The 12587-nt window shown below is 50.0% G+C and overlaps 1 protein-coding gene across 1 annotated transcript; it reads left to right on the top strand.

Annotated features, from left to right (window-relative positions):
- Positions 1–3139: 3139 nt before the first annotated feature.
- Positions 3140–4069, top strand: LOC134501142 (olfactory receptor 5V1-like). The gene has a single exon (XM_063308750.1). The coding sequence runs from the start codon at positions 3140–3142 to the stop codon at positions 4067–4069; it is 930 nt and encodes a 309-aa protein (XP_063164820.1).
- The last annotated feature ends 8518 nt before the right edge of the window (positions 4070–12587 follow it).

Genomic DNA, 12587 nt, shown 5'->3' with positions numbered 1-12587 from the left:
CAATGCATATCTTGGTCGACTGGTCAGCTAGCAGCCGGGAGGCAGGGATTGCCATCATTTCCTGAACTGTGTTGAAGCCTTAAATGGACTCAAACGCTGCCCACCCCATTTCTAAAGCACCATTGTTTTCTTTTTTAATTATTAATAAGGAAATTCAGCTAGTGCCGTTGATTGCATCCTTTAGGGCTGAAAGTCCGTGACAATCCCATCTCTGGGATGGGGAAATGGCTGCTGAATTTGGGGGGATTGGGAGTGGACTCTTCAAACATCTGCAAAGGGTGAATGACCCCCTCAGATGTTACCCATGCAAGGAAGATCATTGTGTTCTGGGAATGGTGACAGTGAGAGAGAAGCAGCGGGTTGGGTCCCGTCATCTCCCTATCTTTAACCCCTCAAGTCCGACCCCGATGGATGGGCAGGGAGGATCCTCTTGGCCCCAGGGTTGAGGGCCACGCCAGGCAGCCTCCCTCGCCAGAAAACAGGGCTGAGGATTGCAGGTGCAACAAGGTTTTCCTCTGGCTTCCTGCCTAGAGTAAAATTAATTGAACCCTGTGCCAGCTGACAAGTCCCAGATGAGAGAGTTTCGCCCCAGAAGGTCCCTTCTGCTTCTCCCAGCTCCACTCCCTGCAGAATATGTGAAGCACATTTTCCCCCATGAGCACTGCCTGCCACAGATAATGCAGGCAACAGGGAGATTTGCCCTTGTTGTGAGAATGAGTTCCCCAAGATCGCCCTTCCTGCCCTGCTTGCAGACTTCTGGCTGAGCCACCTCCATTCTCAAGGCATCTGAACCCCGACTGTGGGAGAACCTGGGGGGAGCCTGATTCTGCTTCAGCCACAGCTGGTCTTCTGCAGGTGGGATAAGCAGCAAGGGTGAGTTGCTTGGTGGCCCATCAAGGATTCCTCTTCCTTTCGTTGTGGGGAGGCATTGTGAGGAGACCTCAATCTTTGGGAGGGAGAGGGAAGTGCTGAGGGACCAGGAAGGCCTAAATACCCGATTCCTCCCAAGAATCTGCATTTTGGGGACCTTCCCCTGTCGGAGACTCAGAATAAACCACAATTTGCCAGCACTGAGAGCCCAGCCCTTTCCAGCCTTCCTAGGCTTGGATTGGACAAGGCTTTGACCAAAGTGCCCCACAGAGCAGCTCCCTGGATCAAAGCTGGGTGTGGGAAACCTACAGAGGTACATTTTCCTACTCCTTTTGCTACCGGACAGGCAAGGGAGCTGTTTTGATGATGATTGAAGATGGTCCAACCAAAAACATCTTCACACAATAGAAGTAAATTGTACATCTTGTGTTGAGGGTAGAACTAGTACATTCATAGGTGGTGGACCTCAGCCTAAAATTGGGTGAGGAACATAAAGAGGAAGGTGTGGCTTATGGGTTTGCAAGAGGCGACTTGAAAGGGGCACCCCCACCCTAACCTCTCCATCCACTAGGAAAGAGAGCTTCCCTGAAGCACCTCTACCAACCTAAGCAACACTTCATCCTTCTGATCCCCAAGACTCTTTGTCCAATTTCCAAATATGAATCACTGTCTGGAATCCAGCAGTTCAGTAGGAATTGATTAATTATTAAACCTGTTTCTAGCAAGGTCTCAGTTTTTGATAATCTCAGCAAATATAACAGGTTGACCTGATTCCAAATTTAAATAGACCTTCATTGAGAGGAGGTGGGACTTTGTCCTACCAAGACCTTTGAGGCTCTCGAAGAGAAGAGGGGGCAGGCTTGTTCTGGGTTCAGCCTGAGGGTAAGTCAAGCATTTTTTGGGTCTCCCGAGGAGATAACAAGATATGCAAGGGCATAATTTGGGCTGGACTGAGCCCCACATTTATTGAGAGACCTTACTGAAATGAGGAGGGAGAAGGAACTGATGCTCCTTGCTCGTGAACCTTGTCTTCTACCGCTCATTGTATGGCAACGCTAGGATTCTGCAGCCTAGGAAATAGACAGAGAGATCGTTAATTGGCTGCGTCTTCACAGCCTTCTTGGCAGCGTTTCCGATCGACTGTTGGGTCTTTGGGGAGGAGAACTGCTCTCAGGCCCAGCCCAAGAACAACAAATAGTCAATCCAGTCCAACCTCCGTTCTTCATTTGCTTGCACCATATAGACAGGATCTGCCGGACCCAACCTAGGGGGAAATGACCAGGGACAGCCCCAGGACGGGGCTGTTCTGAACTTTTTGGCTCTCCCACCATCGCTTGCTGGACGGGGTTTCCCCTTAACTTATCCTCCTTCTTGGAATGTGCTCCCTCCATCCTGAGAACCAGCAGCACTCCTGGAATCCACCTCACCTGCCAAGGAACAGCACGCTGGACCATCAGATGCCAGGATATCCTTCTGCAGGCTGGTGACTTCCGGGGGGCTGCAACAGAAGGTGTCGGTGAGATGAGGGGGTCACAGTGCAGCCCCTCAGGACGCCAGTGGGCAGAGGAGGCAGAGCTGGAAGACGGCTCCTTCCTCAGCAGGCTTTCTGGTGCCAACATGGTGGCTTCTTCCAGGGAGGTCCTGCATATCCAACATGGTTCTGATGCTAAACCTGGAAGGGATGCTCCTCAGAGGTTCTCAGCATGTCAAAAGCCCAAGAATGTTCAGGGTGAGTTAAGCTCTGCACCACCAATCTAACTCATCTCACCCTGAGGCTAATACTGATTCAAAATGGCACAAGGAGATGGAGAGAAGGAAGGAAGGAAGGAAGGAAGGAAGGAAGGAAGGAGGAAGGAAGGAAGGAAGGAAGGAAGGAAGGAAGGAAGGAAGGAAGGAAGGAGGAAGGAAGGAAGGAAGGAAGGAAGGAGGAAGGAAGGAAGGAAGGAAGGAAGGAAGGAGGAAGGAAGGAAGGAAGGAAGGAAGGAAGGAAGGAAGGAAGGAAGGAAGGAAGGAAGGAAGGAAGGAAGGAAGGAAGGAAGGCAGGCCCCAAAAGATCACATACTTACATACAGGCATACATACAGTACATATATCTGACCCTTAATTCAGGTTATCTTCAGGTATAAAAGATCCCTAAAATGTCATTCTTCACAGTCTGAGACCGCAGATAATTACTTTTCGTTGCGCTTCTTCCATGCAATTTCCCTGGTCCCTCATTGCTTTCTTCACATGCCCATTTCTATTTTCCCAGCTGTTCCTTTTCTTCCTCATGGATGCACAGAACCAAACGCAGGGGACAGAATTCATCCTCCTGGGTTTCTCCAGCCTCCTGAGCCACCAAGTCCACCTTTTCTTGTTGTTCCTTGCTGCATATTTGGCCACACTGACAGGCAACTTCATGATCATAACCCTGGTTCTCCTGGATTCCAGCCTTCACACCCCCATGTACTTCTTCCTCAGCCAGCTCTCCTGCTTGGATATTTGCCTTTCTTCTGTGGTGGTACCAAAAATCCTGGTGAACTTTCTATGCCAGCGGCACACCATCTCCTACAACCAATGCCTGGCACAAGCATTCTTCCTGATTGGCTTTGCGGGTTGTGAGCCAGCACTGCTGGCCGTCATGGCCTATGACCGCTATGCTGCCATCTGCCAGCCTTTGCACTATGCCCACCTGATGGGGAGCAAGGTGTGCATCCAGCTGTCTGTGGCCATTTGGCTCTGGGGCTTCCTGGACTCAGCGATCTATACAGCTCTGGCCTCCAGGTTGGAGTTTTGTGGAAACCACCAGATTCCTCACATCTTTTGTGATGTCCCCCCATTGCTGAAAATTGCCTGCAGCGATACCTCAGTCAACGAGTTGGCCACTCATATCACTGGGACCTTTGTGGGCCTCGTCCCTCTTCTCTTCATCATCCTGTCCTATTTCTACATTTTGGCCTCCATTCTGCGGATTCGCTCCAAGATCGGCAGGCGCAAAGCCTTCTCCACCTGCGCTTCACACATTGCTGTGGTAACTCTCTTCGTTGGAAACGCCTTTGTGAACTACAACCAGCCCAGTGCTGGCTACTCCCTGGAGATGGACGCCCTGATCTCCACAATGTTTTGCATCGTCACCCCCACACTGAACCCCTTGATCTACAGCCTCCGCAACAAGGAGGTGAAGGGGGCTCTGCGGAAGGTTCTCGGGGGAATAGCTTAGTTTTCGTTTTTTTATTGCCGGTAAAAGATTGCTTGTCACATCTGGGAAAAACCTGTAGAAAAATATATCCTTCCCTGTTGGGAAGCTCCCTTCTGCCGTGAAGAGATGAAGAGGCCGAAACCAAGTTGAAATGTTTAATCTCCTGCATGAACTGGGCGAAGAGTAAGAGCATCTTTCCAGAAAGAGTCAAAAGGGTTTCACACACATGTTCTTGGCACTTCTTCCTCTCTCCAATTCCTTTTCTTCCAGTCACACCTTTTTTTTTTGGTTTGTTTTTGCTTTCCTTCTTTCTTCCCTTCTGTCACTCACACAGAATATCTGCCACTTTTGATGATATAGAATTGTCAGGTGGGAACAACAGAATAAATTAATGTTCCTTCCTGTTTGATAGGCAAATGCTAGAGAGACCATGAGAAAGCAAAGAACACAGATGTGGACAATATAATTTTCAACTGACCATAAGAACCCATTTGATCCTAAGTCTCTCTTTTGTGGGACCACCGGGCTTGACCCTGCTCCCCTTTCATTCAACATCCCCATGGAACTGCTGGGTGAAGTCATCTGCCATTTTGCAATTCAATATCGTAAGTGTGCTGATGACCCCCAGTTGTACCTTCTGACCCCAGGCTGGCCGAGTGAGGCTGTCAGGGGTCCATCCCAGGGCCTGGAGGCTGTGCCAGTTTGTATGAGCAGGAAGCTTCTCTGGCTTAATCCGAGCAAGACCAAGTGGCTGTGGCTGTCGGGGCCATCCAGGTCTGTGGATATTCCATCTTTCACCTTGGGTGGGGTGACAATTCCCCCATTCAAGGGTGGTGAGCAATCCTGGGCTCAGTGAGGCCTTTGACAACTTTAACTAGTGCTCCAGTTGCAGCCATTCCCGGATCAGGTGGGCCTTCAGACAGTCCCTCCTACCCGAGTCACCTCAGGGGTCAACTGTTGCAACATTCCCTTTGGGGCTGCCATTGAAGACCACTTGGAAGCTTCAGCTGGTCTAAGATGCAGTGATGCAGGCAGTGAGGGGCATGCCTTGGTATGCCCATGTGACATCCCTGCTCCCTGAGCTGCCTGACATACCACTGTGCTTTCATGTGCAATTTCAGGGCACCGGTTATGACCTCTGAAGCCCTAGATGTGGCAGGTCTGCTCAAGGAGGCCAGGCTGTGAACCATTTGTTGAGGAGAAGAGAAGCTGTGTGAGGTCAGAAACAGGGAGGATACAGGAGGAGACCAGGAAGAGGACCTGACGCATGCATAAGATAGGCCAGCCAAAAGTAATGCCAAAGGAAGTCCCGGAAACCAGGGGGTTGCAAAGAGTGAGATGCCAGTGTGGGCCACGCAGCTGTCACCAAAGAAGCAGCGGGTGGTTGGCTTCTCTTTGCAAAAGTCAGTCCCTGCTCGTCTCCTGGGAAGTTTGCGTAGCACCTCCCCTTCTCCCCCCCAAAAGGGCAGGCATCGTCTTTGCACCACTCGCTGTCTGTGGAGTCCTTGGTGCTCTCTGTGCTTGGTTGTTTGACGCAGACGTTTCATTATCCATCTGAGTAATACATCTTTGCATGGATGATGTGACTCAGTCGGGCAACGAAGTGTCTGCAAGCAAAGAGCCAAGCTCAGAGAGCACCAAGGACTCTGTGCTTCAGCCCTGAGCCACAGAGATTCTCTTCTGTGGGAATCAGCTGCCTCCTGGCCTCACTACTCGGCCCTCAGCCCGTTTGTGTTTCAGCCCTTCGCCAGCCACGCCGGTGGTGTTCAGCTGCAGGGAGCCCTGGAGACGACCCTGGAGAAAGTATGGCGGTGGCAACAGTGTGCGCAAAAACATGCTTGCAGCCTGGGAAACAGGGGAAGTGTTAGGAGGAGGCTGACTGGCTTCCCCCCCGCTCCCTGGGGTGTGAGAGGGAGGGAAGGGGAAACGCAGTCAGGCTTACAAGACTCTGTTCCTAGAGCGTGTCTCAGCAAAGTAGGCTTCAAGTCCTCTCGCGGAGTCTCTTTCCTTTTTTAAAAAAGTTTTTTTTATTTTTCAATGTTTAATTAAAATACAAAAGACAGAGCATAGGAAAGGCAGAGTACAGAACCGAAGGAAAAAAATAAAAACTGTACGGGTGAAGCATAGACGGAAAGCAGAAAAAGAAGGTGACTTGCGACCTTGCCCATTACAGATACAAATACCTTTACAAATGTAGTCTCTTACCGTGAGTTAAACCTTAGTAACATCATTTCTATCCAATCAAACCATTGAATCATCAAAACCGAAAATCAAAGCTTCATTTTTTTTTCTGACACAAGCAAATAGTCTAAAAGTGGTGGCCAAGTAGACAGAAGTCCAGACCTGGTATTTGCCCGTATCAAGGCTGTTGACTTGGCCATCTGGGCCAGCTCCATCAATTCAATCATCCATTCCTCAGTGGAGGGGCTGGTGGGTCTTTCCATCTCTGTGCGTGTAAAAGTCTTGCTGCTGTAATCAGGTACAAAGGCAAAGTCCCAGGTGGCTTCTCCAGCTGCTTCTCCATCAGTCCCAAGAGGAGCAGTTCCGGGTTTTTTTGTAAGTCCACTTCGAGGGTCTTTTGGATATTAGCACATATTTGATCCCAGAATTTTTAGCCTTCTCCCAAGTCCACCAAAGCGGATGGAATGTTCCTTCACCAAGAGAACATTTCCATCAAACATTCGCTACTCCATTATTACACACTTTTGACAGCCTACCGGGAGTTAGGCACCTGCGCTGCATCAGCGTAAAGGATAATTCGGAGTGAATCTCAACCCTTTGTTCCACATGTGCTCCCCTTGCTCCAACATAATATTCTACCCCAGATTCTCAGCCCGTTTGATCATACATTCTTTAACTTGTTCACCCCCGAAATTCATTGGTGACAACACCTTGTGCTCTTGGAGTCTCTTTCCTGACCTGGTCAACCGCTGAGGGCTGACACTGTCAGCGGCTGTCTCCGCTTGGGCGGTGAGAGCCAGGCTGCTCTCACGTAGCAGGCTGGCAGTCTCTCTGGCTGAGTCTCCCCACGGACATTCTCATAACCAAGGTTGGAGTCATCCCTGGTTCTGCACTTGGGACCTTCAGCTCATTGCTGGAAAGTGTCCATAGGGTGCAACACACGAGAGAACGTCCCTGTGATTGGGAAGAGCCGGTCCCCCTCTGTGTGTGTGGAGGGGCCTGTGCACCGGTCAGGATGCCCACCCAGGTGTCATCCTGCCAAAGGCGCCTGCTGTCAGCCCACCCCAGAAGAGAGGCAGCCGTCAGCCCGTTGATTCCAGTCAACAACAGGAAGGGGCAGACGTGTGGAATGCGGCAGATAAAACCTTGTGGGTCCCCCAGCACTCAGACTATGTTAATTCACCACCCTGGACAGGCGGAAGTGTGTGATCGCGTGGCCAGTGGATTCACACGGAAGTGTGAGACGAGGGAGGAAGCGGGGTGCCAGAGACTCTTGGGGGGAGGAGGGGCAAATGTACTTATGCAGTCCCTTGTAAATCACTAAGTCACGCGAATCTTTAACGTGCTTTGGTCACTAGCTCAATAAAGACTCGTTCATATTCCTAATCGGTTTGCGCCAGGAGTACTGACTCGCTGGGCTTAGGACCGGAGCCACGAGAGTGTGCGTGCTTGAGAGCTTGTTTTTCTGTAACCGTGAAATGAGAGCCAAGGGGAGCCATTAAGAATCGGTTTGCCTGGAAGGAGGGCTCCGGATGCCGCACTCAATTCCCTTCCTTGGCACCACCCTCTTTTAATGGGAAAAACAACGCACTGCCCCAACTTCGACTAACGGGGTATGATGTAACACCCAGTTATCATGCTCACAAGGGCATCAAGGGATTCATTGCATCCCACTGGAGGAGGAGGTGGAAATTTCCTGGGGACCATTGTTTTGGAAATCCAGTGGATCCAGTGGATCTGGAGGGCATCAGGGGAATGATCACTGCTCTTTTCCTTCATTCTTTCCCACCCAAATGAACGCCAGAAAGTAATTATGGGACAGAGGCTGGGACTCTATCAGCCCACACATCCATCTCTGATAACTGAGCAGAAAGGGACCAACTTTGGGGTGGCCTCCCCCCCCAAAGTTTGACAATGGGCCAGATCCAACAAGGAGCTGCAGAGGAGATGAATCTAGCAAAAAACTCACCCAGTGCAGCATCCTACGGATGTTGCTGCCAAAGAGGGCAAGACTCACCAAGGTGCTTACATCCCCTCCAAGTCAATCCTGACAGCCTTCAATCAATTTACAGCAATTCTAAAGTGGCTCTGGGTTTGGGGTCACTTTGGTCCTGAAGCTGGGCAGTTTCCATCCTTGACCCTGAGCTGGGTGGCCCTGCCCCAGTTGGACTCGGTGCACAATTTGGGGGTCCGCCTGGACTCTCAGCTCCTGATCGAAGAGCAGGTGGCAGCAGTGGCTGGGGCAGGGTGGCTTTGCACAACTACTCCTTTTGCGACGATTGCCCCTTTCCTTGACCAGGGGCCCCTGCTCACTGTCACTCATGCTGCCCTTGAAGACCATCCGGAAGCAGCAATTGGTCTAAAACGCAGTGTTGCAGAAAGTTGTGGGTGCTTCTCACAAGGCCCTTGTGACACCACGACTCTGGAGCTGCTCTGGCTCCCAGTAGGCTTCTGGGTGCCATTCAGGGTGATACTTATCACCTTTAAAGCCCTGCATGGCAAAGGACGAGGTTACTTGGGGGTCACTTCAGAGATGGCCTTCTGCTAAGTTACCTACCCATCCTACGTTCCCTGCTAATGAGGGGGCACTCCAGGTCCCTCCACTGAAGCAGTGCCATCTTGTGGGACCCAAGGGGTGTTTTTGCTGGCCATATAATGATTACTAGCAAATAAACAAATAAATAAATAAAACCCTCGATGAATTATCTTTCTATTTCTGTACTGATGACTTGCCAAAATAAAAGTAAGATGATTTTTATACCATAAAGGCCTCCAAGGTGATCCACCACATCCAAATCCCCGCTTCCCCCCCCCCCCCCCCGACTGTCATCCTGGCAAATTCTTGTGCCTCCCTGCAATGGAGCTCGGCTCTTGCCCTCAGAGCCAAATTCTGCTCCAAGGAACCCAGGTATCCAACGGGACCATCAACCGGACCCTCAGGAGAGGTCGGAATCATGGCCTTTCCGTGGACTTTTGAGGAGCGTGGGCGTTTCCCATCACGGCTAAAGTGGCAGGTGGTGCAGGCAACAGTGTGGGGTGCTGCTCATAGAGGGTGGCCATACCATTGCAGGACCTCTCCCCACATTTTCTCAGTTATTGGCGTGATGCCCAATGAGCAACATTGCATGTGCATCTCCATGGCATGTAAGGGGCACTCAGCACTTTTGGTGGTTGGCCAGCACTCAGCACCACACAGCGCTACTGGGCAGACCATCGTTCCATATGCTTTCCATTTTAGGTGAATTAGCATGGTCCTATCGCAGAGCACTCGAGGGATCTCCTTCCACCGCAACCAGGCTGCATTCACCCTTGCACGCACTTCCTCATGGATGCTGCCATTACTTTGCAGATGGGAACCTAAATAATGGAAGGAGGTTCCCTTCAACCTCCTGGCGATAATGGTGATCCTTGGTGCATGCCAACATTCGCAGGAAAGCTGTTGGAAAGGCCAGTGGTGTATCTCACTTGGCTGCTGGCATTAACGTGAAGCGTCTGGACCCACTTGATGAGTATCTCGGGCACACCATGGTCCCGTAGCGTGTACCATATCAGCTGATGCGGAACATGGTCAAAAGCCTTCTCTAGGTTGAGGAAAGCCAGGTGTGGTGACTTCTTCTTTTCTCTGTGCTTCTCCCTGAGTGTGAGAGCCATGAAAATGGCCTCGGTGGTACTCAAGCCTTTGACAAAAATGCACCAGCTGATACTATTTCAACGATGTCGCGGAGGTGCTGGTTGAGGATCTGTACAAAAAATTTCATTGTGTGCGCTTGGTCGGGAGGTGGAGCAGTCTGCCTGGTCACTTTTGTTCTTGAAGAGGGCAACTGTGGTACCCATGGCCCATTCAGCAGGCATGTGGCCAGAATGAAGACGTTTGTCAGCCAGTCAGCTGACCCTAAAGTGCCCCTTCAGAGTGGCTCCCTGGATCAAAGCTCACTGTGGGAAACCTACCGAGGTAAATTTTCCTACTCCTTTTGTTACCGGACAGGCAAGGGAGCCCTTTGGATGACGATTGAAGATGGTCCAACCAAAACCATCCTCACACAATACAAGTAAATTGTACATCTTGTACTGAGGGTGGAACTTCCATGTTCAGAGGTGGTGTACCTCAGCCGAATGTTGGGTGAGGAACATGAGGAGGCAGGTGTTGCTTATGTGTTTGCAAGAGGTGACTTGAAAGGGGCACCCCCACCCCATTGTCCCCATCCACAAGGAAAGAGGGGGCAGGCTTCTTCTCGATTGAAGCCAAGAGCAAGTGAAGCTTTTTGGGGGCAGTGCGGTGTGGGGGGACTCAGAGGAGATCCAAAGGCATAAGGATTGAACCCTGAATTACTCAGAGAATTGACAGTCATAACGTATGTCATGCTAGAATGCCTGACCCACAAGGCCTCTCGTGGCAGGAGAGGGTGACCTGGTTCCTGCCCCCCACACATGCCTTCGGCAAGGGTTGGGTCCCCACCACCTCCCAACCCAAAAAATAGTTTCAACTATTGTTGATTTTTACTTGTTGATTTTGCTTGGATGTGCCTCAGTGGAGGTGTGTGATGAATATATTTATTCCTGTGCATAACAGTTTATGCACTTCACTTCTGCTCTGGTGAAGGCCCACACTGCCATCTGTGGCCTATTGCAAAATTTGCTTCTTCTGAGGAAGCCTTGTGGCTTTCTGCACCTTCCTCCTTCCTTGTTTTTTGTCTCAATCCAAGATTCAAGCCAAGGTGGGCAGCTGGTTTTTGTGAAGTTCAGGTGCACCTAAGTTTATCTTAAACTTCATTTGCCCATCAAATTTCTGTCAGGTTTCTGATGCTCAGAATCTGAATTGCATGTTGTTGTTGTTTGTTGTTTATTCATTCAGTCACTTCCGACTCTTTGTGACTTCATGGACCAGACCACGCCAGAGCTTCCTGTTGGCCGTCAAGACCCCCAGCTCCCCCAGGGACGAGTCCGTCACCTCTAGAATATCATCCATCCATCTTGCCCTTGGTCGGCTCCTCTTCCTTTTGCCTTCCACTCTCCCCAGCATCATCATCTTCTCCAGGGTGTCCTGTCTTCCCATTATGTGGCCAAAGTATTTCAGTTTTGCCTTTAATATCATTCCCTCCAGTGAGCAGTCTGGCTTTACTTCCTGGAGGATGGACTGGTTTGATCTTCTTGCACTCTCAGGATTTTCCTCCAACACCACATTTCCAAAGCATCGATCTTCCTTCTCTCAGCCTTCCTTATAGTCCAGCTCTCGCAGCCATATGTCACTACGGGGAAGACCATTGCTTTAACTATGAGGACCTTTGTTGTCAGTGTGATGTCTCTGCTCTTAACTATTTTATCGAGATTTGTCATTGCTCTTCTCCCGAGGATTAAACATCTTCTGATTTCCTGACTGCAGTCAGCATCTGCAGTAATCTTTGCACCTAGAAACACGAAGTCTTTCACTGCTTCTACATTTTCTCCCTCTATTTTCCAGTTATCAATCAAGCTGGTTGCCATAATCTTGGTTTTTTTAAGGTTTAGCTGCAAGCCAGCTTTTGCACTTTCTTCTTTCACCTTCATCATAAGGCTCCTCAGTTCCTCTTCGCTTTCAGCCATCAAACTGGGTCATCTGCATATCTGAGATTGTTAATGTTTCTTCCACAATTTTAACCCCAGCCTTGGATTCCTCAAGCCCAGCATGTCGCATGATGTGTTCTGCGTACCAGTTGAATAGGTAGGGTGAGAGGATACAGCCCTGCCGTACTCCTTTCCCAATCTTAAACCAGTCCGTTGTTCCGTGGTCTGTTCTTACTGTTGCTACTTGGTCGGTATACAGATTCCTTAGGAGGCAGACAAGATGAGTTGGTATCCCCATGCCACTAAGAACTTGCCACAATTTGTTATGGTCCACCCAGTCAAAGGCTTTAGAATAGTCAATGAAGCAGAAATAGATGTTTTTCTGAAACTCCCTGGCTTTTTCCATTATCCATCGGATATTGGCAGTTTGGTCCCTAGTTCCTCTGCCTTTTCTAAACCCAGCTTGTACATCGGGCAATTCTCGCTCCATGAATTGCGGAAGTCTACCTTGCAGGATCTTGAGCATTACCTTCCTGGCATGTGAAATGAGTGCCACTGTTCGATAGTTTGAACATTCTTTGGTGTTTCCCTTTTCTGGTATGGGGATATAAGTTGATTTTTCCAGTCTGATGGCCATTCTTGTGTTTTCCAAATTTGCTGGCATATAGCATGCATTACCTTGACAGCATCATCTCACAAGGTTTTGAACAGTTCAGCTGGGATGCCGTCGTCTCCTGCTGCCTTGTTATTAGCAATGCTTCTTAAGGCCCATTCAACCTCACTCTTCAGGATGTCTGGCTCTAGCTCACTGACCACA

This window comes from Candoia aspera, chromosome 7, assembly GCF_035149785.1.
Source record: "Candoia aspera isolate rCanAsp1 chromosome 7, rCanAsp1.hap2, whole genome shotgun sequence".
Classification (NCBI taxonomy): domain Eukaryota; kingdom Metazoa; phylum Chordata; class Lepidosauria; order Squamata; family Boidae; genus Candoia; species Candoia aspera.
This window is presented reverse-complemented; position numbering and strand designations above follow the sequence as displayed.